The sequence below is a fragment of the Trachypithecus francoisi genome, unplaced genomic scaffold, assembly GCF_009764315.1.
Source record: "Trachypithecus francoisi isolate TF-2019V2 unplaced genomic scaffold, Tfra_2.0 Lachesis_group2, whole genome shotgun sequence".
NCBI lineage: Eukaryota > Metazoa > Chordata > Mammalia > Primates > Cercopithecidae > Trachypithecus > Trachypithecus francoisi.
Genome location: NW_022681465.1, coordinates 43,737,580 through 43,760,271, shown reverse-complemented (window position 1 = coordinate 43,760,271; position 22,692 = coordinate 43,737,580). Strand labels below are relative to the sequence as shown.

Below are 22,692 nucleotides of genomic sequence, written 5' to 3'. Positions count from 1 at the left end.
ATAAGCTTTTTGATGTGCTGCTGGATTTGGTTTGCCACTATTTTATTGGGGATTCTTACATTGATGTTCATCAGGGATATTGGTCTAAAATTCTCTTTTTTTGTTGTGTATCTGCCAGACTTTGGTATCAGGATGATGTTGGCCTCATAAAATGAGTTAAGGAGGATTCCCTCTTTTTCTATTGATTGGAATAGTTTCAGAAGGAAAGGTACCAGCTCCTCCTTGTATCTCTGGTAGAATTCAGCTGTGAATCCGTCTGGTCCTGGACTTTTTTTGGTTGGTAGGCTATTAATTATTGTCTCAATTTTAGAACCTGTTATTGGTCGATACAGGCATTCAACTTCTTCCTGTTTAGTCTAGGGAGACTGTATGTGTCCAGGAATTTATCCATTTCTTCTGAGTTTTCTTGTTTATTTGTGTAGAGTTGTTTATAGTATTCTCTGATGGTAGTTTGTATTTCTGTGGTGTCAGTGGTAATATCCCCTTTATCAAATTTTATTGCATCTATTTGATTCTTCTCTCTTCTCTTCTTTATTAGTTTTGCTAGTGGTCTATCAATTTTGTTGATTTTTTCAAAAAACCAGCTCCTGGATTCACTGATTTTTTTGAAGGGTTTTTTTTTGTCTCTTTCTCCTTCAGTTCTGCTCTGATCTTAGTTATTTCTTGCCTTCTGCTGGCTTTTGAATGTGTTTGCTCTTGCTTCTCTAGTTCTTTTAATTGTGATGTTAGAGTGTCAATTTTAGATCTTTCCTGCTTTCTCTTGTGGGCATTTAGTGCTATAAATTTCCCTCTACACACTGCTTTAAATGTGTCCCAGGGATTCTGGTATGTTGTATCTTTGTTCTCATTGGTTTCAAAGAACATCTTTCTTTCTGCCTTCATTTTGTTATGTACCCAGTAGTCATTCAGGAGCAGGTTGTTCAGTTTCCATGTAGTTGAGTGGTTTTGAGTGAGTTTCTTAATCCGGAGTTCTAGTTTGATTGCACTGTGGTCTGACAGACCGTTTGTTATAATTTCTGTTCTTTTACTTTTGCTGAGGAGTGCTTTACTTCCAACGATGTGGTCACTCTTGGAGTAAGTGTGATGTGGTGCTGAGAAGAATGTATATTCTGTTGATTTGGGGTGGAGAGTTCTGTAGATGTCTATTAGGTCCGCTTGGTGCAGAACTGATTTCAATTCCTTCATATCCTTGTTAACTTTCTGTCCTGTTGATCGGTGTAATGTTGACAGTGGGGTGTTAAAGTCTCCCATTGTTATTGTATGGGAGTCTAAGTCTCTTTGTAAGTCTCTAAGGACTGTATTAGAGACTCCTGTATTGGGTGCATATATATTTAGGATAGTTAGCTCTTCTTGTTGAATTGATCCCTTTACCATTATGTAATGGCCTTCTTTGTCTCTTTTGATCTTTGTTGGTTTAAAGTCTGTTTTATCAGAGACTAGATTGCAACCCCTGCTTTTTTTGTTTTCCATTTGCTTGGTAGATCTTCTTTCATCCTCTTATTTTGAGCTTATGTGTGTCTCTGCACGTGAGATAGGTCTCCTGAATATAGCGCACTGATGGGTCTTAATTCTTTATCCATTTGCTAGTCTGTGTCTTTTAATTGGTACATTTAGCCCATTTACATTTAAGGTTAATATTGTTATGTGTGAATTTGATCCTATCATTATGATGTTAGCTGGTTATTTTGCTTGTTAGTTGATGCAGTTTCTTCCTAGCATAGATGGTCTTTACATTTTGGCATGTTTTTGCAGTGGGTGGTACCAGTTGTTCCTTTCCATGTTTAGTGCTTCCTTCAGGAGCTCTTGTAGGGCAGGCCTGGTGGTGACAAAATCTCTCAGCATTTGCTTGTCTGTAAAGGATTTTATTTCTCCTTCACTTATGAAACTTAGTTTGGCTGGATATGAAATTCTGGGTTGAAAATTCTTTTCTTTAAGAATGTTAAATAATGGCCCCCACTCTCTTCTGGCTTATAGAGTTTCTGCCGAGAGATCTGCTGTTAGTCTGATGGACTTCCCTTTGTGTGTAACCCGACCTTTCTCTCTGGCTGCCCTTAACATTTTTTCCTTCATTTCAACTTTGTTGAATCTGACAATTATGTGTCTTGGAGTTGCTCTTCTCGAGGAATATCTTTGTGGCATTCTCTGTGTTTCCTGAATTTGAATGTTGGCCTTCCTTGCTAGTTTCGGGAAGTTCTCCTGGCTAATATCCTGCAGAGTGTTTTCCAACTTGGTTCCATTCTCCCCGTCACTTTCAGGTACACCAATCAGATGTAGATTTGGTCTATTCACATAGTCCCATATTTCTTGCAGGCTTTGTTCATTTCTTTTACTGTTTTTTCTCTAAACTTCTCTTCTTGCTTCATTTCATTCATTTGATCTTCAATCACTGACACCCTTTCTTCCAGTTGATCAAATCGGTTACTGAAGCTTGTGCATTTGTCACGTAGTTCTCATGTCATGGTTTTCAGCTCTATCAGGTCATTTAAGGACTTTTCTACATTGGTTATTCTAGTTAGCCATTCGTCTAATCTTTTTTCAAGGTTTTTAGCTTCTTTGCAATGGGTTTGAACTTCCTCCTTTAGCTTGGAGAATTTTGATCATCTGAAGCCTTCTTGTCTCAACTCGTCAATCATTCTCTGTCCAGCTTTGTTTCATTGCTAGTGAGGAGCTGCATTCCTTTGGAGGGGGAGAGGCACTCCAACTTTTAGAATTTTCAGCTTTTCTGCTCTGTTTTTTCCTCATCTTTGTGGTTTTATCTACCTTTGGTCTTTGATGATGGTGACATACAGATGGGGTTTTGGTGTGGATGTCCTTTCCGTTTGTCAATTTTTCTTCTAACAGTCAGGACCCTCAGCTGCAGGTCTGTTGGAGTTTTTGCTGTAGGTCCACTCCAGACCCTGTTTGCCTGGGTATCAGCAGCAGAGGCTGCAGAAGAGTGAATATTGCTGAATAGCAAATATTGCTGCCTGATCATTCCTCTGGAAGCTTAGTCTCAGAGTTGTCAGTCTGCCCCTACTGGGGTTGTCTCCCAGTTAGGCTACTCAGGGGTCATGGACCCTCTTGAGGAGGCAGTCTGTCCATTCTCAGATTTCCAACTCCATGCTGGGAGAACCACTACTCTCTTCAAAGCTGTCAGACAGGGACATTTAAATCTGCAGAGGTTTCTGCTGCCTTTTGTTTGGCTATGCCCTGCCACCAGAGGTGGAATCTACAGAGGCAGGCAGGCCTCCTTGAGCTGCTGTGGACTCCACCCAATTCTAGCTTCCTGGCCACTTTGTTTACTAGTCAAGCCTCAGCAATGGTGGACACCCTTTCCCCAGCCTTGCTGTCACCTTGCAGTTAGATCTCAGACTGCTGTGCTAGCAATGAGGGAAGCCCCGTAGGTGTGGGACCCTCTGGGCCAGGTGTGGGAAATACTCTCCTGGTGTGCTGTTTGCTAAAACCTTTAGAAAAGCGCAGTGTTAGGGTGGGAGTGACCCGATTTTCCAGGTGCTGTGTGTTACAGTTTCCCTTGGCTAGGAAAGGGAATTCCCTTACCCCTTTTGCTTCCCAGTGAGGTGATGTCTTGCCCTGCTTCCACTGCACCCACTGTCTGACATGCCCCAGTGAGATGAACCCAGTACCTCAGTTGGAAATGCAGAAATCATCCATCTTCTGTGTCACGCTGGGAGCTGTAGCCTGGAGCTGTTCCTATTTGGCCATTTGGATGCCTTTTTTCTATTTATTTATTTTTGAGACAGGGTTTCACTCTGTTGCCCAGGCTGGAGTTCAGTGGTACAATCATGGCTGACTGCAGCCTCAACCTCCTGGGTTCAAGCAATCCTCCCACCTCAGCCTCTCCACTAGCTGGGACCAAAGGCACACACCACCATGCAAGCCTAATTTTTTGTAGAGATTGGTTTCACCATTGCTCAGGCTGTTCTCTAACTCCTGGGCTCAAGTGATCCTCCTGTCTCAGCCTCCCAAATTGCTAGGATTACAGGCACGTGCCACTGTGCCTGGCTGCACTCGTTTGTGTTTGTGTGTGCATTTGGTTCTTTGTGATATTATCACATTTGCACATTTCTATGACTATTACCATAATAAAGATACAGAACAGTTCTCTCCTAACTACTCCTTGTGCTACTATTTATTGCTATAGCCATATCCTTTTCCCATTAACTCCTTAATCCCCAGCAACCACTAATCTATTCTGCATTTTATGTCATTTGAAAATGTAATATAAATGAAATCACAGGCTAGGTAAACATTTGAGATTGACTTTTTTTTTATTCAGTGTAATACTCTTGAGATTTATCCAAGTTATTGGGTGTAGCAATAGTGGTTCCTTTTTATTGCTCAATAATATTCCAAGGCATGAATGTGTCTGTTTATTCACACATGGAGGACATTTGGATTGTTTCCCATTTGAGGCTGTTATGAAAAAGCTGTTCTGAACATTAATGATCAGGCTTTTATGTGAACATAAGTTTGTATTTCTTTGAGACACTTGACATAAAAAAAATTTTAATATTAAGGAACTATTAAAAGATTAAATGTTGGCAGAAATGGAAACTTTTAGTCTCTAAGAAACTGAGTTTCCATGAAAGATAAGTATTGTATTGTTAGGTAATGTATAGAACTTGTTTAATAACTACAACATAATGAACATTTGATTCGATCAACTTTGGTTCTATCTAGAGAGACAATATTGTGATCATGGACATTTGATGCACACACACAATCAAAAAATGCAGTCAATCTACTAATTGTTTGCAATGCATTACAAAGAACATAATGTTTGATGTTATTATTGAACAACTGAATTGTCTATTTGTTCCAGGCAACCAGAGCGTTACTATTGATCTTGATTTTTTTAAGTTGCTTGTCAGTCAAGGCTACATCCTTTATGCAACACTTTTTTCCTCCCTTTTTTTCTCCAGAATGTGCTTCAGTTTTCTAAATGAGACACAGTTTTTGCTTTCTAATTCACTGAAAAGAAACAGCCCACTCAATTTATGTCCTCTTATCTCAAGATACTTCTATTATTGTTCTCATTTTCTGTCACTTTTTAACCAGTTTAAAAGAATGTGTGTATGTAAATACATTCCAATTGTGGAAGGTAATACACACCTTAGATTGCATACCTTTATAATTCTTTACCCTTCTTCTTTATTTAGTTTCTCCTTTTCTGCCTTCAAATATACAAAACCTCATTCTGCAAAATTATTTTATTTAGTACTCTTAAAGATTTTTATTTCTTTTAATTATCAAACCTTTTATATGTGTGGCTCATAACCTCAGGTTTCACTTTCTTTCAAGCTAATCCTTTATTAACTCTCTGAAATGCATTTTTCATTCTTACCGCTCAGCTAAAATGACAATTCCAACTTTGACAACAGTAGTCTTTTTATTCCATAATAATAATAATAAAAACAGTCTCTCTATTGTCATGCTTTCTGACACTACTGTCAAAGTTGGTTACCGATTTCATCTAAAAATTTTCTCCTGTCAGGGGTATCTAGAATAGTTTCTTGTTTTACTTGAAATAAATATTCAAGTTGGATGATTTCTTCTCCATCCTGTGAGGGTTTCCACGTTCCTCCCTTTTTTGAAGCATGAATCAGCCAGATTAATTAAGATGTCATCGAAAGAAAGGTTTAGGATTATGTTCTCTGACCATGGAGCAGAGGCCTTAACAGGAACCCAGTGCCAAAAGGGACAGTAAAGCCAGATGCATTAACATGCATCACACTTCAGTGAATTTCTGGCATATACCCTGAATGAAAGAGAGCACCCATACTCAGCACCACGCAAGCCTTTTATTTTATTTATTTATTTTTTGCTGATAGGGCAAACCCTGATTTCATTTCTATTCCTCTTACTGCCAAATAAATATCACTCACAACCTCAAAAAAATGTTTTACAGAAGTAATAAGAATATTGCACTAAAAAAGAAATAATTTATGAACAGGTTTTTTATGCCCCATCTCTCCAGAAAGAGAAAAGTCAATTGCATGTATAGTAGACATTTTAAAACTTTTGTTTATAGTTGACGTATAGTAATTGTACATATTTATAGGTACAGTGTGATGTTTCAATACATGTATACATTGTATACAATTCAAACCAAGCTATTTAGCATATTCATATTCTGATGCATTTGTCATTTATTTGTGGTGAGAACATTCAAAATCCTCTCTTATAGCTGTTTTGAAATATACAATACAATATTGTTAACCATAGTCACCCTACTGTGCGACAGAACACTGGAACTTATTCTTCCTATACAACTGTAGTTTAGTACTCATTGAGCAGTCTTAAAAATCTTTCAAAACACTTCATTCTGAAGATTTGATGCAGGTTTATCTTGACCTACAATTTCCTCTTTAATTACAGATTGAAAAGCAATGTTTGTTACCTACACTTCTGGATCACAGTACCTTACTTTTCAATGGCATCCTTGACATAGCTTAAAAAACTAAATTCAGATGCCAAGACATACTCTCCATGTGTGTGTGAGTGCATGAGCACGTGCACACACACACACACACACACACATGTTTACTAGGAAACCAAAAAAAATAAATAACCCTTTTTGCTCCCATAGAAGGATCTAGAGTCATTTCCATGATTTTGAAAACTCAAGCTATCAAAATGAGATATCCTGAGGAAAAGGAGAAAAGGAGAAAAACACAACCTTGGCAATATATGATGTTCACTTTCATTTAATAGAGTTAATATAAATCTTTGCAGCTGTATTCCTAAAAAAATGAAATTAAAAGTATCAAACTTTTGAAGTCCTTCATGTGACAGTGACCCCTTTTGGCCTTGCATTTCTCTCCTACCCTTACCTTGCTTTTACATATCCTGGAACATAATAAGCCTGCCACCACTAATGTTATAAAGTAGTAATTGTTCCTAATTGGTAGGGAGGCGACAGACCATTCTGGTAATGTTGTGAAACTGTAAGAAAGGAGGAGTGAGAACATTCATGGGCCCAGCAGTAATTATCCACTAATTTGGCCTGTTTGTGTGGGGACAGCTCATTATAGCCCTTAAGAAACCTCAGAATAAAGAGGGAAAGTAGGTAGGAGGCAAGGTTAAATAATTAGTGTTCGGCAGATTTTTTTTTAAGATTCAAAGAATAGGATTAAGGGTGGGAAATGTGACCAGAGTAACAATTAAGAAACGGTAGAATATTCTGAACTAAGTGGGTTTTATGTTTTTGTGGGAGTAGGGGTATATAAGAATCCTATATTATGGCATAAAAAATGACATGTCACTTTTATTACACTTTTTCAATTATGACCCTGATCATCTCCTTACATTTTCTAGTGCCAGTCTCATCTTAACAGGAGATTTATTCTCATGAGTCTTAAAAGATTTTCACAGTTTTCATAAAACAATGTATGAAGTTTTTATATCATCTTATCTTTAACATTTGTAGATTGTTTTGGGAGTTGGAAACACATACTTTTATGCACACACGTGAGGAGGAGCATAATAAAGACTTTGCAAACAAATAATTATTCAACTATAAATCTGTTAGCAAACTTGAACTCCTAGATTTCTCACTTATTTATATCTGATACCTATTTTAAAAGTATGTGTGCTTACTCTTGCTTTTATATGAATATGTACATATATACATTCACAGACATATACATACATATATTTGGTAAATAATTTGTATAGAGTCTTTCAAATATATATATATATATATATATATAGAGAGAGAGAGAGAGAGAGAGAGAGAGAGAGAGAGATAGAGTCTCACTTTGTCACACAGGCTGGAGTGCAGTGGCATGGTCTCGGCTCACTGCACTCCTCATCCCAGGTTCACGCCATTCTCCTGCCTCAGCCTCCCGAGTAGCTGGGACTACAGGCACCCACCACCACGCCCAGCTAATTTTTGTATTTTTAGTAGAGACGGGGTTTCACCATGTTAGTCAGGATGGTCTCAATCTCCTGACCTTGTGATCCACCCACGTCGGCCTCCCAAAGTGCTGGGATTACAGGCGTGAGCCACCGCACCCGGCCAAATATTTTCTAAGAGCATCATTTTTAATAGTCTTTTTAAATAAGTAACATTGTTCTAACCAATTTCTGTGATTGCAACTAGTGTTTTTATCCACATAATACAAAGTGAAATGCACTGGTTGAAAAATTTTAAATCAAATGAGCTCTGTAATTTGCATTACCCAGAAAATACCTACGTATTTCTTAAATATTTACTCAGTAAAGGACTTTGGGAAAAGTTCCAGAATATTTTTTTTATTTATTTTTATTTTTTTTATTATACTTTAAGTTCTAGAGTACATGTGCACAACGTGCAGGTTTGTTACATATGTATACTTATGCCATGTTGGTGTGCTACACCCATCAACTCGTCAGCACCCATCAATTCATCATTTATATCACGTATAACTCCCCAATGCAATCCCTCCCTCCTCCTCCCTCCCCATGATAGGCCCCAGTGTGTGATGTTCCCCTTCCCGAGTCCAAGTGATCTCATTGTTCAGTTCCCACCTATGAGTGAGAACATGCGGTGTTTGGTTTTCTCTTCTTGTGATAGTTTGCTAAGAATGATGGTTTCCAGCTGCATCCATGTCCCTACAAAGGATGCAAACTCATCCTTTTTGATGGCTGCATAGTATTCCATGGTGTATATGTGCCACATTTTCTTAATCCAGTCTGTCACAGATGGACATTTGGGTTGATTCCAAGTCTTTGCTATTGTGAATAGTGCCGTAATAAACATACGTGTGCATGTGTCTTTGTAGTAGAATAATTTATAATCCTTTGGGTATATACCCAGTAGTGGGATGGCTGGGTCATATGAGATCTGCTGTTAGTCAAGTTCCAGAATATTATATTCCCCATTCCTTTGTTAAAAGGTGAGAATATTCCTAATTGCAATATATAAATAGAAGCATTGGATGGGTCCAACAGATTTAGGCTAAAATATGATATTAATATTGCAAAGGTCATACCTTTTATCCATGTATACATTAGATAATTTTTCTCTCTTATAACTCAAAATAAACTTCTTTAAACCAAGAGATGGGTTAGAAAAGTATTCTTCTCTTCATAAGGGTAGTCACGTGGTATCAATATATGCATGAATAAATTAGTAAAAATTTATTACCAACATTCGAAAAACAATTTCAAACAAGTCGCTGGCCCTATCTACTCTTGATTAAGCATTGACTTTATTTATGCATAAAGTTACTGCAGCATATGAATGACTACATTAATTTTTCTCATTTTCCTTCTTTGAAGCACTAGTATGTTTCAATGAATGATATATTATTGTGTGCTTTTCTGTGTTTTTTTGTTTGTTTTATTACTTTTTAAATTTTTCTGCAGAAACAAGGGTGACTTATGAATGGCATGTTTTTGACTACTTAGCAACTCCTGAAGCTCATGACACATAAAACTGAATAAAAAAGAAATTGTTTCTATATTGCTTTTCAAATATTTATTTGTATTTCAACAGACTAGTAGTTTTCACATTATTCTTCTCAAAATTACTTAGGAGACTATAGATAATTTTATGTCATTTCCTCAATTTGCACTTCCACTCACCTTCAATTTTCTCCATATGAAAGCAACATCAAAAATACCAAAATTTTTTTCTCCATAGCTTATTAAAGAATTGGGTAAGGGGCCAGACACAGTGGCTCATGCCTGTAATACCAGCACTTTGGGAGGCTGAGGCCGGAGGATCACTTGAAGCCAAGAGTTTGAGACCAGCCTGGGCAACAAAGCAAGACCCTGTCTCTCCAAAATAAAAAAAAAAAAAATTAAAAAAAGCTTAAGAAAGTGGAATAGCCAGGTATTATCACATTTACTACCAGCCTAAGAATAAGTTACTGCTATAGAAATTCAATTGCTATGGTTCTATCAGATTACAAATGCTCAATCTGCAATCTGAGAAACAACATTTTGGGGAATAAAGATTTAAATGTCTTCTCAGGTCCCTTTGTTTGATAAAAATATTCCCCCTAAAAATAAATGACCACACAGATTTATTATTGTTTTGTCTGATCTATTAGAAATATCACTAACATTTTACTGCCAACGTATCATAGATGACTACTTTGGCACAGATACTAATGCCAAATATTTTATGTGCTTCCTTATATTTTCCAAACTCCTTTGCAGTTAGCCTGTGACCATGTGTGTAGTTCTTGCTAATGTGCTGAAAGTGCATGTTTCACATGGCACTGCCAGAGAAGTTAAGAGAAAATGTGAGTGGTTCACCCTTCATCATCACCTGCTTTGAGGATTCTGGAAAAATCCGTAAAGATTTGATAGCATCACAGCATAGAGCACCCTCGCTTCCAGAGTCATGTCTTGGAGACAGCCTGGAGTGTATACAAATACACAGCGCACTTTATATGTTGAGAAATAAATCTTTGTTGTCTTAAGTCACTTTGTTGTCTTAAGACTTTTGATTATGCATGTGTAACTACTCTAAAGTCTGGCCTCAAATGAGTACTACAGGCCCTAAAGTTTTGATGTAAGAAGATACTATAATTCACAATTAACTTATGTTATCTCCAACTGACATCTTAAGCTCCTAAATTCGGAAATGCTATCAGGAAATTGAAAAGAGAAGTAGGCCTGGTGTGGTGGCTCATGCCTGTAATCCCAGCACTTTAGGAGGCCAAGGCAGATGGATCACCTGAGGTCAGGAGTTCAAGACCAGCCTGACCTACATGGCGAAACCCCATCTCTACTAAAAATACAAAAAATTAGCCAGGCATGGTGGTGCATGCCTGTAATCTCAGCTACTCAGGAGACCGAGGTAGGAGAATCACTTGAACCTGGGAGGCGGAGGTTGTGGTAAGCCAAGATTGTGCCATTGTACTCCATTCTGGGCAACACGAGTGAAACTCTGTCTCAGAAACAAAACAAAAACAAAAAGAGAATTAATTTTTTTCGATCAACAAAACATTTTTTAATTCAAAAGTTTAAGTATTAGGAATATTGAAGAAATAGACACTCCAACTACTACAACTAAAAGTCCAGATAAAAGATATTAAAAGATACCTGAAAACTACAGAGGCAAACAATACTTGAGAGTCCATTAATTCAAAGACAAAGGAATTACAATATAAGAAACTGACCTTTTAAGATAATCTTTTCCCCTGCAGTTTTGCTAATCTTTTTGGTGATGGATAAGAAACAGATAATCTATTCAGGTGACTAAACTAAAAGGCAAAAAATTAGCATATATTTGGAAATCTCAAGAAGCTAGAAAGATAATATTGTAGTTCAGAGCTGCTTAGGCAATCAGGATTTTCAGAGATAAGAAAGTAGAAGAGCCAAAGATCTTGGAGAGAAAAAGACATATTATCTTCAAAACAGCATCTGTAAGACTAACAGCCAGCTCAATTCTAACAGAAGCAATGGAGGCTAGAAGACAAAGCAATGCCATCTTGAAAGTACTAAGGAAAAACAGCTGTCAACCTACAATTCTATGCCTGGTAAAACTGTCATTTAAACATGAAATCAAGGTAAAGACTTTGCCAGACAAACAAAAATTTAGATAATTTGTCACCAGAACGCCCCCTCCACCTACCACCACACACACATACACAAAAATAAGCTTAGTGAAGATCTCTAAGCATAAGAGAAATAGTGCTGGAAATAAGCATGGAAATACAGAAAAAAATGAAAAGCAATTTATAAAGTAAGTAAATGAGTAAATATGCATAGAAATTGACTATACAAAATAATATTTTTAATAATATATTGGTCCAAATTATGTGAAGAATTAAAATTCATATAACAAGAACACAAATACTGAAATGGCAATAAGTAGAATTAATATATTCTAATTTTGTTATATTTTTGACACATAGTATAAGTTCTAATGTAAAATAGACAGTAATGTATAATTGATGCATTTTAATCTGTAGTGAAATAATTTGACATTCTAAAAGGAAAGAAAATAAATTATAAAACAAGAAAAGAGACTATAAAGAGATGGATAAATGGAAAATAAATAGTTTGAGATATGAAACCAAATATGTCAATAATTACACTAAATGTAAAAGGCTAAATATTCAAATTAAAAGACAAAAACTTCAGACTCAATTAAAATAAAAAGTCTAATTATGCAATGTTCCAAGAGATCTATAACCAATATAAGAATGAAGAAGCATTGAAATAAAAGTACAGAGAAAAAATGAAATACAAATCAAAATAAAATTCTTGCTGATGTGTTAATATCAGAAAAAAATAGACTTAAAAAGTATTGTCAGATTTAAAGATGATAATTTCATAATGACTAGAAGGTAAATTCACCCAGCAAATATAACCGTCGTAAATGTATACGTAGTTAAAAGCATAGCTAAAAATTATATAATGCTAAAAATATCAGAACTAAAAGGAATAATAGACAAGTTCATAATCTAGGTGAAATACTTCCATATTTCTTTTAATACTGATAAAACTAGGCAAAAAATGTCACTAAGAAAAAAGATCTGAGCAACAGAATTAACCAATCTTAGATAATTGACATTTGTAAAACAATGCAGCCAACCAAAACAGAACATACATTTTACAACAGAGCATACATTTTACATCAAAATTTTCTGAAAACCCAATATATGCCAGAATATACAGAAAATCTAATGAAAATTCTAGCAACTTCAGTAAGATATGCTGTCTTATTTCAGCAAAATTAAAGTTAATAATAAATGTTCAAAATTAGAATATTCCCAAATATTTGGAAACACATTTTATTTAATGGTCATATGGTTAAAGAATACATTATGAGGAAAATTTAAAATACTTTGAGCTTAATTATAATGAATATGAAATAAAAATGTTGTAAGATAAAGCTAAAGGTTCGCCTACAAAGAAATCTGTAACCAATAAAAGTATATAATAGAAACTTTTTTTAAAAAAAGGTTGAAGTTCAGTGATATATATATTTCATGTACATTATATAATATCATACAGTTAACAAAAGAACAGCAAAATAAACATAAGGAAAATTAAGAAGAGAAAAAAGTGAAGTTATAGATAGCAAATATATATTGCCTGATGGTGATTTTTGAAAAGAATAATAAAATGATAACCCATAATTATTCAAGAGAGATGAAAAAGCACAATTTACTAATACCAGAAATGAAAAAGGATAAAATAATTATAGATTCTACAATAATTAAAAGCCACTAAGATAATATTTTGAAAAATGTTCTGCCAATACTCTTGGAAAATTAGATAAAACATACAAATTCCTTAAAAATCAATCTAAGAAAAGTGACACAAGAAGTGAAAAATCTGAATAGAGGAAATTGAATTCAATTAAAATATTCCCACAAATAAACCTAAGAAAGACAAAATATCCCCCAACATAAAAATAGGTAAATAAATTATGACATATGGCAATAAAAATAGAAGAATTATCATTATGCTCATGAATAGATCTCAAAAGAATAATAGTGATTGAAAACAACACAAGCACATTTTGTGTAATTTCATTTATATATATAGTTCAAAAATAGAAATCCAATCTATAGTCTTAAAATCCATAAAAGTGTTTATCTTTATGGGAGGTACTAAGGTGAACGGGGCAAGAAGGAGCTTGGTGGGATGCTCACAATGTTTTATTTCTTGATCTGTGTATCCATTACACTGCTGTACTGACATTATGAAAATTAATGCTGTTAATTTACAGCTTGTGCACTTTTCTATATAAATCAGTGGTTCTCTACTAGCCCCCACCCCTTCCACAGGATCTTTTATAATCTCTGGAGACATTTTTGGTTGTCACAATTTGTTGGATGTGCTATTAGCATGTCGTGAGCAGACCCTAGGAATGCTAAGCATATCACAAAGCAAAAGACAGCCTTTCTCAAGAGCAGATTCTCAACAGCCTCTCAGTTGGGATCTGCTTAAGCCCACTGACCTCCCAGGGGGAGGGGCAACCAGAACCACAACTGCGGCCATCTGCTGTCTAAGCTGTTTAAGCTCCTTGCAGGAGGGGCAGCAGCCAGCAGTAGGACTAGCAACTACCTAACACACTAAGCTACTTGGGTGGGGAAAGGGCAGCATCCATCTCTATAGCTCTAGGCTGTGCTTTTCCCCTGGTAGAGCAGGGGAGGCTGAATGGCTTGGTCCCAAGACTTGTCCCCTGCAGCCCAACACACCTGTTCTTCAGGCCTGACCCTGACCCATCCTTCCTCATTGGGTGAGTCTTTATTGCAGGAACTCCAACAACTCCAGCCAGAGGCTCACAGACAGAATCTGGATCTCCCTGGGCCTAAGCCCCTGGGGGAGAGTTGGCCACAGTCTCTGCAGACCAGCAGACTTAACCTTTCATCCCGGTAGTTCTGAGGAATCCAGGCAGTGCAGACAAGTGGGTTTCCCCTGAGTGAGGCCTATCCCCTTCACTAAAGAACAAAGTGCTTTGTTAAATGGGTCCTGTTCCTCGTGCCACTCAACTGGGTGAGACCCTCCAACAGGGGTTGTCAGACACTCTATACAGGAATGATTTTACTGGCATTAGGTTGGTGCCCATCGAGGTCAGAGGTCTCAGAAGAAGGAGTAGTCACCCATCTTTGCGGTTCTCCATCTTCCTTGAGTGACATTTCCAGTTGCAGGAGCGAATAGATGAATAGGGCCTGAAGTGAACCCCTAGCAAACTGCAGCAGCCGTACAGAAGAGGGACCTGACCATTGAAAGAAAAAAAAACAGAAAGCAACAACAGCATCAACAACAACACAAAGCCCCCACAAAAACCCCATCCAAGAGTCAGCAGCCTCAAAGAACAAAACCAGATAAACTCAAGAAGATGAGAAAGAATCAACCAAAAAAGTCCTGAAAACCCAAAAGGCCAGAGTGCCTCTTCTTTTCCAAATGATCACAATGTCTCTCCATTAAGGGTATAGAACTGGACAGAGGAACAGATGAACAAATTGACAGAAATAGGCTTCAGAAGATGGGTAATAAAAACTACGCTGAGCTAAAGGAACATGTTCTAACCCAATGCAAAGAAGATAAGAACCTTGATAAAAGGTTAGAGGAATTGCTAACTAGAATAACCAGTTTAGTAGAAAGATAAGCAACGTGATGGAGCTGAAAAACACAGCACGAGAACTTCATAAAGCATACACAATTATCAATATCCAATTCGACGAAACAGAAGAAAGTATATCAGAGTTTGAAGACCACCTTGCTGAAATAAGGCATGCAGACAAGACTAGAGAAAAAAGAATGAAAAAAAATGAACAAAGTCTCTAAGAAATATGGGACTTCATAAAAAGACTGAACCTATGATTGACTGGAGTACCAGAAAAAGATGGGGAGAATGGAAACAAGCTGGAAAACACACTTCAAAACATTATCCAGGAGAACTCCCCCAACCTATTAAGACAGGCCAACATGCAAATTCAGGAAATACAGAGAACACCATTAAGCTACTCCATGAGAAGATCAACCCCAAGACACATAGTCATCAGATTCTCCAAGGTTAAAATGAAGGAAAAACTATTAAGAGCAGCCAAAGAGAAAGGTCATGTCACCTACAAAGGGAAGCCCATCAAACTAACATTGGACTTCTCAGCAGAAACTCTACAAGTCAGAAGAGATTAGGGACCAATATTCAACATCCTTAAAGAATTTTCAACCCAGAATTTCATATCAGCCAATCTCAGCTTCATAAGTGATGGAGAAATAAAATCCTTTCCAGACAAGCAAATGCTGAGAGATTTTGTTACCATCAGGCCTGCCCTATGAGGGCTCCTGAAAGAAGCTCTAAATATGGAAAGGAAAAGCCAGTATCAGTTACTGCAAAAACATACCAAAATATAAAGACCAATGATACAATGAAGAAATTACATCAACCAGTGTGCAAAATAACCAAGTAATAGCATGATGACAGGATCAATTCACATATAACAATACTAACTTTAAATGTAAATGGGCTAAACGCCCCAATTAAGACACAGACTGGCAAATTGAAGAGACAAGACCCATGAGTGTTCTGTATTCAGGAAAGCCATCTCACTTGCAAAGACACACATAGGCTCAAAATAAAGGGATGGAGGAAAAGTTACCAATAAAATGGAAAGCAAACAAAAGCAGAGGTTGCAATCTTAGTCTCTGAAAAAATAGACTTTAAACCAACAAAGGTCAAAAAAGACAAAGAAGGTGTCACTTCCTCTCAAGATTGGCGTTTGTTTGCTGGGGTCCCACGCGGGTTCAAGATGCGTATTGAGAAGTGTTATTTCTGTTCGGGGCCCATCTACCTTGGACACGGCATGATGTTCTTCCGCAACGATTGCAAGGTGTTCAGATTTTGCAAATCTAAATGTCATAAAAAGTTTAAAAAGAAGCACAATCCTCGCAAAGTTAGGTGGACCAAAGCATTCCGGAAAGCAGCTGGTAAAGAGCTTACAGTGGATAATTCATTTGAATTTGAAAAACGTAGAAATGAACCTATCAAATACCAGCGAGAGCTATGGAATAAGACTATTGAAGCAATGAAGAGAGTTGAAGAGATCAAACAGAAACGCCAAGCTAAATTTATAATGAGCAGATTGAAGAAAAATAAAGAGTTACAGAAAGTTCAGGATATCAAAGAAGTCAAACAAAACATCCATCTTATCCGAGCCCCTCTTGCAGGCAAAGGGAAGCAGTTGGAAGAGAAAATGGTACACCAATTACAAGAGGATGTGGACATGAAAGATGCTGCTTAAAAATCTCTGTAACTGGCCGGGCGCGGTGGCTCAAGCCTGTAATCCCAGCACTTTGGGAGGCCGAGACGGGCGGATCACGAGGTCAGGAGATCGAGACCATCCTGGCTAATACGGTGAAACCCCGTCTCTACTAAAAATACAAAAACTAGCCGGGCGAGGTGGCGGGCGCCTGTAGTCCCAGCTACTCGGGAGGCTGAGGCAGGAGAATGGCGGAAACCCGGGAGGCGGAGCTTGCAGTGAGCTGAAATCTGGCCACTGCACTCCAGTCCGGGCGACAGAGCGAGACTCCGCCTCAAAAAAAAAAAAAAAAAAAAAAAAAAAAAAATCTCTGTAACTATTTCTTTTGTGTACATTTGAAAATGCCCTTTGGATACTTGGAACTGCTAAATTATTTTTTTTTTACATAAGGTCACTTAAATGAAAAGCGATTAAAACACATCTTTCCTACATTGCCATCTACATAACATCAGATATTACGGATGTTAGATTGCATCTCAGAGTTAAATCTTCACTGATAGATGTACTTAAGTAAATCATGAAAATTCTACTTATAACTATACAAGTGAATTGTGGATGTAAAATGGTTATGCCATTTGGATAATGGCACTAGGCAGCATTTGCATAGTAATTAATGGCAAAAATTCATGGCTAGTGATGTATAAAATAAAATATTCTATGCAGTAAAATATTCCCTTTGTTAATGTTATAGACGGGGGGGGGGGGGGGGGCAGATACAAAAAGGAACTAACAATTTGTATGGCAGTGTCAAATATTATTTTTATTTTAGTATTTCCTGTTTTGGTTTATTTGCACCTTAGAAGAGCATAATGACACTGTTTGATAAAGCCTAAATTGTGCTGGACTGTTTTGATCTGGTTTAACCCTTCTGATAGGTAGTTGTGGATGTTGGGGATGAGAACTGAATAATCTTTGCCTGGAGTGACACTACACTCTAGAATTTCCACTTTGGAGAATATTCAGTTCTAACTTGTGATTCCTAGTAGAACAAATTTTATTTTTCTAGTCCAGCAATGATCTAGAAGCAGAGGAATCCCAGCGCCTTTTAAAAGTTATTATGTGGCTTTCTTTTAAAAAGCTCCTGTTTTTGCAAAGTAGTATTTGTGGGTACAACATATGTTCATTATTTGTACATAAAATAAAACCATTTAAAAAGTGAAAAAAAAAAAAAGACAGAGAAGGACATTACATACTGGTAAAGGGAAAAATTTAGCAAAAAGAGATATCCAATTTAAATGTATATACACCTGACACAGGAGCACCCGGATTCATAAAACGAGTTCTTAGAGACCTAAAAAGAGACTTAGACTTCCACACATTAATAGTGGGAGACTTTAACATCCCACTGTCAGTATTAGATCAACGAGACAGAAAATTAACTAGAGCATTCACGACTTGAACTCAGCTCTGGATCAGGTGGACCTAGTAGACATCTACAGAGCTCTCTACCCCAAATCAACAGAATATACATTCTTCCCAGTGCCAAGTGTCACGTATTATATAATCAACCACATAACTGAAAGTAAAACACTCCTCAGCAAATACAAAAGAACAGAAACAATAACAAACAGTATCTCAAACCACAGTGCAATCAAATTAGAACTCAGGATTAAGAAACTCACTCAAAGCCACACAATTTCATGGAAAATGAACCACCTGATACTGAATGACTCCTGGGTAAATAGTGAAAGTAAGGCAGACATTAAGGCAGACATCAAAAAGTTATTTGAAACCAATGAGAACAAAGAGACAATGTACTAGAATCTCTGGGACAGAGCTAAAGCAGTGTTAAGAGGGAAGTTTATAGCACTAAATGCCCACATCTGAAAGCTAGAAAGATCTCAACACCTTAACATCACAATTAAAAGATAAACAGAGGCAAGAGCAAATGAATCCAAAATGCAACAGAAGACAGGAAATAACTAAGGTCAGAGAAGAATTGAAGGAGATAGAGACACACACAAAAAACCCTCCAAAAAATCAGTGAATCCAGGAGGTGCTTTTTTTTTTTTTTTTTAAAGAAAATAACAAAATAGATAGACTGCTAGCTAGACTAATAAAGAAGAAAAGAGAAGAATCAAATAGACACAATAAAAAATGATAAAGGGAATATCACCACTGACCCCACAGAAACACAAACTACCATTAGAAAATACTATAAACACCTCTATGCAAATAAACTAGAAAATCTAGAAGAAATTGATAAATTCCTGGACACATACACCCTCCCAAGACTAAACCAGGAAGAAGTCGAATCCCTGAGTAGACCAATAGCAAGTTCTGAAATTGAGGCAGTAATTAATAGCTTACCAACCAAAATAAGCCCAGGACCAGACAGATTCACAGACAAATTCTATCAGAAATACAAAGAGGAGCTGGTACCATTCCTTCTGAAACTATTCCAAACAACTGAAAGGGAGGGACTCTTCCCTAACTCATTTTATGAAGCCAGCATCATCTTGATACCAGAACCAGGAAGAGACACAACAGAAAACGGAAACATCAGGCCAGTATCCCTGATGAACACTGACGTGAAAATCCTCAATAAAATACTAGCAAACCAAATCAAGCAGCACATCAAAACCCTTATCCACCTGGATTAAGTCAGCTTCATCCCTGGGATGCAAGGCAGGTTCAAAATATGCAAATCAACAAATGTAACCCATCACATAAACAGAACAAATGACAAAAACCACATGATTATCTCAATAGATGTGGAAAAGGCCTTTGGTAAAATTCAACATCCCTTCATGTTAAAAACTCTCAATAAACTAGGTATTGATTGAACATATCTCCAAATAATAAGAACTATTTATGACAAACCCACAGTCAATATCATATTGAATGGGCAAAAGCTGGAAGCATTCCTTTTGAAAACTGGCATAAGACAAGGATGCCCTTTGTCACCACTCCTATTCAACATGCTATTGGAAGTTCTGGCCAGGGCAATCAGGCAAGAAAAAAGAAATAAGTGATACTCAAGCAGGAAGAGAGGAAGTCTAATTGTGTCTGTTTGGAGACAAGATGATTCTATATTTAGAAAACCCCATCATCTCAGCCCAAAACTCCTTAAACTGATAAGCAATTTCAGCAAAGTTTCAGGATACAAAATCAATGTGCAAAAATCACAAACATTCCTTTAAACCAATAATAGACTAGCAGAGAGCCAAATCATAAATGAACTCCCATTCACAATCACTACAAAGAAAATAAAATACCTAGGAATACAGCTAACAAGGGATGTGAAGGGCATCTTCAAGAAGAACTACAAACTACAGCTCAAGGAAAGAAGAGAGGATGCAAACAAATGGGAATACATTCCATTCTTATGGATAGGAAGAATCAATATCACAAAATTGGCCATAATGCCAAAGTAATTTATAGGTTCAATTCGATTCCCATCAACCAACCATTGATCTTCTTCACAGAATAAAAAAAAAAAAAACTATTTTGAATTTCATATGGAATCAAAGAAGACCCTGTATACCCAAGACAATCCTAAGCAAAAACAACAAAGTTGGAGGCATCATGCTAACTGACTTCAAACTATACTACTAGGCTACAGTAACCAAAACAGTATGGTACTGGTATCTAAACAGACATATAGACCAATGGAGCAGAAATAACACCACACATCTACAACCATCTGATCTTCAACAAACCTGACAAAATGAAGCAATGGGGAAAGGATCTCCTATTCAGTAAATGGTGCTGGCAAAACTGTCTAACGATATGCAGAAAACTGAATCTGGACCTCTTCCTTACATCTTATACAAAAAATAGCATGAATTAAAGACTTAAATTTAAAACTTAAAACCATGAAAACCCTAGAAGAAAACCTAGACAATACCATTCAGGACATAGACATGGGCAAAAACTTCATGACTAAAACACCAAAAGCAATTGCAACAAAAGCCAAAATTGACAAATGGGATCTAATTAAACTAAATAACTTTTGCACAGCAAAAGAAACTATCATCAGAGTGAACAGGCAACCTACAGAATGGGAGAAACATTTTGCAATCTACCCATCTGGCAAGTTTCTAACATACAGAATTTGCAAAGAACTTAAACAAATTTAAAAGAGAAAAAACAACCCCATCAAAAAGTGGGCAAAGGATATGAACAGACGCTTCTCAAAAGAAGACATTTATGCAGCCAATAAACATATGAAAAAGAGCACAACATCACTCATCATCAGAAAAATGTAAATCAAAATGGCAATGAGATACCATCTCACACCAGTCAGAATGACGATTATTAAAAAGTCAGGAAACAATAGATGCAGGTGAGTTTGTGGAGAAATAGGAATGCTTTTACACTGTTGGTGGGAATGTAAATTAGTTCAACCATTGTGGAAGACAGTGTGGCAATTCCTCCAGGATCTAGACCCAGAAATACCATTTGACCCAGTAATCTCCTTACTGGGTAAGTACCCAAAAGAATATAAATCATTCTACTATAAAGACATGCACACATACGTTTATTGCAGCACTATTTACAATAGCAAAGACATGGAACCAACCCAAATGCTCATCAATGATAGGCTGGATAAAGAAAATGTGGTTCATATATGCCATGGAATACTATGCAGCCATAAACAGGAATGAGATAATGTCATTTGTAGGCACATGGATGTAGCTGGAAGCCATCATCCTCAGCAAACTAACACAGAAATAGAAAACCAAACGCTGCATGTTCTCACTCATAAGTAGGAGTTGAACAATGAGAACACATGGACACAGAGAGGGCAACAATACATACCAGAGCCTGTTGGCAGGTGGGGGACGAGGGGAGGGAACTTAGAGGACAGGTCAATAGGTGCAGCAAACCACTATGGCACATGTATACCTATGTAACAAACCTGAACATTCTGCACCTGTATCCCTTTTTTAAAGAAGAAAAATTTAAAAAGTAGTCTTATTTGTCTATGAATATTATTTAAAAACTGTGGATAAAACCCCAGATAAACCACTTTAGCTTAAACTACCCAAATTTTAAAATCAAATGTTTGGACTAAATCACTACTATGGTAGCCAGAATTCTAAAAATGTTCCTCCACAAAGACTTCAAACTCTTTGTTCAATTAAACACCTATCTACGTATTACTGCAAAAGGACTTGGCAGATAGAATTAAAGTGAATAGTCACCTGACCTTAGAATATGCATTTTATTCTGGATCACCCAGTAGGAGCCAGTGTAATTGCACGAGCACTTAAATGTAGAAAAATAAGACAGAAGGGTCAGTCAGTGAGCTGTGGTGGAAGAGAAAAGCAGAGAGATGAGATGGAGGAAGAGGTCAAAAATATTTAAAATATGAGGAGTCCAGCCACCATTGCTGGTTTTGAAGATAGAGGATGTAGTTAGGAGTCCAGGAATGTGGGCTGCCTCTAAAAGCTGAAAACAACATCTAGTCAACAGCATCCAAGGTAATGGGAATTTGAGTCTTACAACCTTATGGAACTGAATCCTGCCAATAAATGTAATGACCTTGGAAGCAGATTCCCTTCGAAAACCTTTAGATAAGAGCCTAGGCCACTTAAACCTTCATTTGTCTTTTGCCACCGATTAACCACACTGTATCTCATAACCTACAGAAACCATGTGATCAAAAGTGGGTGTTGGCTTTTGTTCTTGTTTGTGGAAATTTTTTATAGCAGCAATTGAAAACTAATACAAGTACTTTCACGTTTTTTCTGATCATATGCTGACTGTTGAACAAGTACTTCCATACTTTACTTAAGCCATGAAAGCATTTCTTCAAAAGAAGACTTGAGTTGTAATTCAATGGAAGTAAACAAAGACAGAGTGTTGCACTAAATTTGTTTCTTCCTTGTATGTGATATCTGAGGCACCTCTGGAAAACTGCAACCATTAAGTTGGAGTTTATTAGATTAACTTCCAGATCTAGTAGTCAACACTGCCTTAAAATATTCAAGAAGAATCTAGTTTCTGTGTGATCCAAAGATCA

General features: G+C 36.9%; 1 protein-coding gene across 1 annotated transcript; it reads left to right on the top strand.

Moving 5' to 3' along the window:
* Positions 1-16,184: 16,184 nt before the first annotated feature.
* On the top strand, positions 16,185-16,710 carry LOC117064434 (probable ribosome biogenesis protein RLP24). The gene has a single exon (XM_033178585.1). The coding sequence runs from the start codon at positions 16,212-16,214 to the stop codon at positions 16,701-16,703; it is 492 nt and encodes a 163-aa protein (XP_033034476.1). The 5' UTR covers positions 16,185-16,211; the 3' UTR covers positions 16,704-16,710.
* The last annotated feature ends 5,982 nt before the right edge of the window (positions 16,711-22,692 follow it).

What these genes read in the sequence shown, in the direction of transcription:
- LOC117064434 (XM_033178585.1), top strand. Translation starts at nt 16,212, where the DNA reads ATGCGTATTGAGAAGTGTTATTTCTGTTCGGGGCCCATCTACCTTGGA.